Raw genomic sequence first — 5,413 nt, forward strand, 5'->3', positions numbered from 1 at the left:
ACCAAAAAAGAGGAATAATATATTTATAATATGCCTAGCATAAACCAACACTACAATCATTCAATAAGTGTTGGTTCTCCTGTCCTTCCCCTGCTCTTAAGGAATTTATAGTCCATTCTTAGAAAGATGGTGTGTGTGTGTGTGTGTGTGTGTGTGTGTGTGTGTACACACACACACACACACACACAGATAGATACAGAGATAGATATATACAGATATATATGCTTAATTATATATCTGCTTAATATATATCACAAAATAGTTAATGCCTGAATAAAATGCATCATTTACATTAATTCTTATCTTAGAATCAGGCATCTCTCTGCATTTATGCTGTGTCACAGATATTCAGATGTTCATTTTGATGTAAAAATTCCGCAGAGTATAGCCACAATGGAAAACAGCATGGTGGTTCCCCAAAAAACTAAAAATAGAATTACCATATGATCCAACAATACAGGCTGCTAGGTATATACCCAGAAGAACCGAAAGTAGGATCTCGAAGATATATTTGCACACTCATGTTTATAGCACCATTATACACAATAACCAAAATAGAAGCAACCCAAACATCCAACAATAGATGACTGAGTAAGAAAAATATGATATGTATACATGATGCAACATTATTCAGCCTTTAAAAAGGAGAACATCCCTTGAGAAAATTACACTAAGCAAAATAAAACAGTCACAAAATGACAAATATTGTATGATTTTATTTATATGCGCTAACTAAAATAGATTCATAAAAACAGAAAGTAGAATGGTGCTTGCCAGAGGCAGGAAAGAAGGGGGAAAATGAGTTGTTAAATGGCTATAGCGTTTCAGTTTTACAAGATAAAAAGTTCTGGAGATCTGTTGCACACTGAAGTAAATATACTTAACACTATTGAACTTAAAAACGATTAAGATGGTAAATTTTATGTTCCATGTTTTTTACCACAATTTTTTTAATTCCACAAAGCATCTCACAAATGCTAATGACACTCTTTACGGGTTGTCTTACTCAGATGATAGTGCCTAGCAAATGGACTCAATTTACTGATTTTCTGTCTCTATTTGCACAAGGAGATCTGCCAGAAGTGGAGGAAGAGATAAATTCCCATTTCTATAGTGTCTTGGCTATAGAAACAGAGAAAGACTCTAGTAGCTTGAGCCAGGTGTTTTTCAGGGTTAATGTAAGGACTATCTTCCTATTAAAAGTTTGCCTGAAAATACTAGAAATCTCCTTTAGGATTTATATGGATAAATATACAGGAAGTTAAATTTAGATCAATGGTCTACAAACATAACTTTTTCAACTACCTTCTGAAAGAAAACTTGGGAGTGATAAAACTGCCAGTTTTTATAAAATAACATTTTTTAAATAAGAATTAATGTAATTATGCATTCTATTCAATAATTAACCATTTTCTATTTTATGTATATGACATCTTTCTAAAAATAGACTGTAAGTTCCTTAAAAGCAGGGGAAGGGCAAGAGAACCAACACTTACTGAACCCTGACTCTTAAGAGTTACTATTTTTCAAAATTAAATTTCTTGACATTTAACCAAAAAACCTATCAAGGAGTTTGGAAATTTAAATAGGCTTTATCACAAGGAAAAAAATAAGACGCTGAGATATATTTTAACATTCAAAATTCCAGCAGAACCAGGTAAGACTCATGATGTGTCCTGATGTGTTCCACTCATCAGTGGAAGAGAGAAAGGAAATGGAAAAAAAATCAATTTTTGTATTCAAGCAACTTTATCCTAAACTGGCTCTTGGAAGTTCTTGTTAGTTCCCTAACTTTCCCTAAGCTTAATTTGAGGGGAATATGTCCAAAAGAAAATGTATTATAGAGAGTTAAAAATATGGGACTGAAAATGAAACAGGAATCCAGGACTAACAGTATGAGGCAAGTATAAGACAGAATCGTTTCACACATTTTAAAACTAAAGCCAGCAACAACTTCTGAAAAATGTGTTTAGAGGAATGTAAAGCCAGAGTAAGAGAACATCATTAGAATCTCGAGAAAGGATGAAAAATTAGGAAGAAGCCATTAGTTAAAGGCAGAAATTAAGAAAATATTAGAAGGAAAAAAATCAAAGACAATATTGAGACAAAATATAAAAATACAGAATTTTTTTAAGAATATGCAATCTCTGCTTAATAAATATGTTAAAAAACAAAGAAGCATGTCTGGTGCATGTGTATTATAAAATAGAAGAATTTGCAGCTATGTGTGCTTAGCCAAACCACTAAAATTTTACCAGCCTCAGTTTATCATCATCACCACTATTTATCCTCACAATATCATTAATGCACATTATCTCATCTGTAAGATTCAGATAATAGTTCAAATCATTCTGTTCCTGAATGAGGATGGGAAAGCAGCACAACCTGGTAGTTGAGTGTGCAGACTAGGGATCAGGCAGTACTGGGACATAATTCTGGCCCCACAAGACACTAGTGGGATTTGGAACAATTTATCAACTGCTCCAAAGCTCCCTTTCCTCATCTGCAAAATGGAGATAGTAATGGGTTACCTATCTCAAAGAGTTATTATGGGAATCAAATAAAATAATGACAAGGTTTGGCAACTCAAGTGATGACAGTTATTATCATAGTTATAACCAAGTAAATGTACATAAAATGCTTTTTAATGGAGAAGATGGTAAAATAAATATGTTTGTTACTTGTTTGTATTTTCAAGAGTTAGAAAGAGACTGGCCTCTGACACAAGAAGAGTCATCTACTCTTTTGAAAAGAGGTATGAGAAGATGAGTACAGGGACAGAAATGTCTTGATAAAAGAAAGGTAGATGTGGAGGATGATGCCAGAGGAAATTTTACTTATTAATAAACTGTAAGTATGTTACCTGCTGAAAAAGGCTCTGAGAATTTGAGAACTATAGAGAAGGTTAAATAAAATTTAGTCTGAATTTTAAATTTAAGTTAAATTTTATCATAATAGCTATGTAACTATTCAGAACAATGTTCTTCACCTATAAACTAAAATACTCAACTAAACTACTCAAATAAACTAAAAAATACTCAACCTCTTGAAGTATGATATAACTAGTCGCAAGCAACTTCTGCATGTTGCTGTCCAATTTTCCCAACAGCCTTGTTGAATAAACTGTCTTTTTTCCATTGGATATTCTATCCTGCTTTGTTAAAGATTAGTTGACCATATAGTTGTGGGTCCATTTCTGAGTTTTCTATTCTGTTCCATTGACATATGTCTCTGTTTTTGTGCCAGCACCAAACTCTTAAATGAGGTTTGCAACTTTTGATTTCAGTTCTCTTTGTCTAGCCAGAGTAAAATTACATGGTTACTAGTACCAACAGATATGAAAGAAAATGATATCAGGTATCTTCTTGGATATATAGCACCTGGTCCACTGCTAAAACCATCTAAGACAGGAGTCCTGAGACCGAAAGAAAGCTGACACTGGCAGCAAAGATTTACGGACCGATGATGTTAGTTACAACAGTCCACAAATTCAAAAAATTGAAGGGAAGTTGAGGGCATCTTTGGTTACTGCAATTATAATGGGAGTGCTGATTCCCTCCTAAAGCCTCCTCAACTGTGAACTAACACAGCTTTTCTTCTCACACTGAGACCAAGAGAGTGATGGAAATGAGACATCACTGCCAAGTTACCAGATATAGTGAAAGATCAAAAATAGACTCAATGTTCAAAGTAAAAATAAAAACAGAAAATGGAGAGAATGATAACTTGGGAGTTGGTTTAGAAGGTAGGCTAGGAAAGTACGTGAAGAGCCTAAAATGGAACCAAGGAGAAAATTTTCCTGCATGAAAATTTAAAATAATAATTCTTGTGAAGATCCAGCCTCTCTGTCCAATAGAAAATCTCTCATTTGAATCAAATTGACAAAAAATAGATATTTGAACAGACTCAACAGAAAAGACTTAGCTTCTCCTAAATGTTCCTGAGCTCCTCTTCAATTCTCATCACTGATTTATTTCCTCTGTACCTTTATAGGCAGCAAAGGTTACAATGAAAAACCAAACCTTTCTGACAGAATTCATTCTGCTGGGACTATCAGACACCCCGGAGATCCAACTTGTAATCTTTATATTTCTCTTCCTCACCTACATATTCAGCATCATTGGAAACCTGACAATCATCACCCTTACTCTACTGGATTCCCACCTCCAGACTCCCATGTATTTCTTCCTCCGGAATTTCTCCTTCTTAGAAATTTCCTTTACAACCACTTTTACTCCCAGGCTGCTCTTCAGCATCACAACTGGAAACAAGAGCATCAGCTTTGCTGGCTGCTTCACTCAGTATTTCTTTGCCATCTTCTTCGGAGCCACAGAGTTTTACCTTCTGGCTGCCATGTCCTTTGACCGCTATGTGGCCATATGCAAACCCCTGCATTACATGACCATTATGAGCAGCAGAGTCTGCATCCAGCTGGTCCTCTGCTCTTGGTTGGCTGGATTCCTAATCATCATATCCCCAATCATCCTGACCAGTCAGCTGGATTTCTGTGCTTCCAACATGCTGAATCATTATTACTGTGACTATGGACCCCTCCTAGAAATATCTTGCTCAGACACAAGATTCCTGGAGCTGGTTGACTTTATCTTAGCAGTTGTGACCTTGGTGGTCACTCTGGTGCTGGTGATTCTCTCCTACACAAACATCATCTGGACCATTCTCAAGATCCCCTCAGCTCAGCAAAGGAAAAAGGCTTTTTCCACGTGTTTTTCCCACATGATTGTCATCTCCCTCTCTTATGGCAGCTGCATCTTCATGTACATAAAACCCTCAGCTAAAGAAGGGGTTGCCTTCAATAAGGGGGTAGCTGTGCTCAATAACTCAGTTGCCCCTTTATTGAACCCATTCATTTACACCTTAAGGAACAAACAAGTAAAACAAGCCTTCAAGGATGTGGCCAGAAAGATTATGAGTATTTAGTGAATGTAAAAACCTTAAACTCAAAGGAAAATCTGAACAATATGCATGAAATTTCTCCCCATGAAAACATAGAGAAAGCTTCTCTAATCCTCTCCTTATTAAAGCAATGCTTCAAATGAATTCATTGTAAAGAGGTACCAAAGTTATATTTCAAACTTGCCAATGAGGGGAAACTCTTCCCAAAAAATTGTTCACATATTTATTTCTAGTTAATAGATTTTTTAACTTGACAGTTTAAAATGTTGCAAAAATGTAAGATAATTCAACTCTTCACATTATTTTGAGAATATAGTTATTTAAAATAAAAATACATTATTTGTGCTAAGAAGAAATGTATTTATTATAGTTATCTTAAAGCAAATTAATATATAGTTTTTTTAAGTTCTGTTTTAATTTCTAATATGATTTTTAAAGATATAAATGTAACCCCTTAGTAGATAAATTTTTATAGGAAAAAGATGTCACTGGATAACAT

The 5,413-nt window shown here is 34.7% G+C and overlaps 1 protein-coding gene across 1 annotated transcript; it reads left to right on the forward strand.

The window, feature by feature from the left end:
* The first annotated feature begins 3,999 nt into the window (after positions 1-3,999).
* On the forward strand, positions 4,000-4,938 carry LOC132695337 (olfactory receptor 6C4-like). Its single transcript, XM_060659674.3, has one exon. The coding sequence runs from the start codon at positions 4,009-4,011 to the stop codon at positions 4,936-4,938; it is 930 nt and encodes a 309-aa protein (XP_060515657.2). The 5' UTR covers positions 4,000-4,008.
* The last annotated feature ends 475 nt before the right edge of the window (positions 4,939-5,413 follow it).

Source organism: Panthera onca, chromosome B4 (assembly GCF_046562875.1).
Source record: "Panthera onca isolate mPanOnc1 chromosome B4, mPanOnc1 haplotype 2, whole genome shotgun sequence".
In the NCBI taxonomy this organism is placed as follows: domain Eukaryota; kingdom Metazoa; phylum Chordata; class Mammalia; order Carnivora; family Felidae; genus Panthera; species Panthera onca.

Coding starts and splice junctions, on each gene's coding strand:
- LOC132695337 (XM_060659674.3), top strand. CDS start 4,009: ATGAAAAACCAAACCTTTCTGACAGAATTCATTCTGCTGGGACTATCA.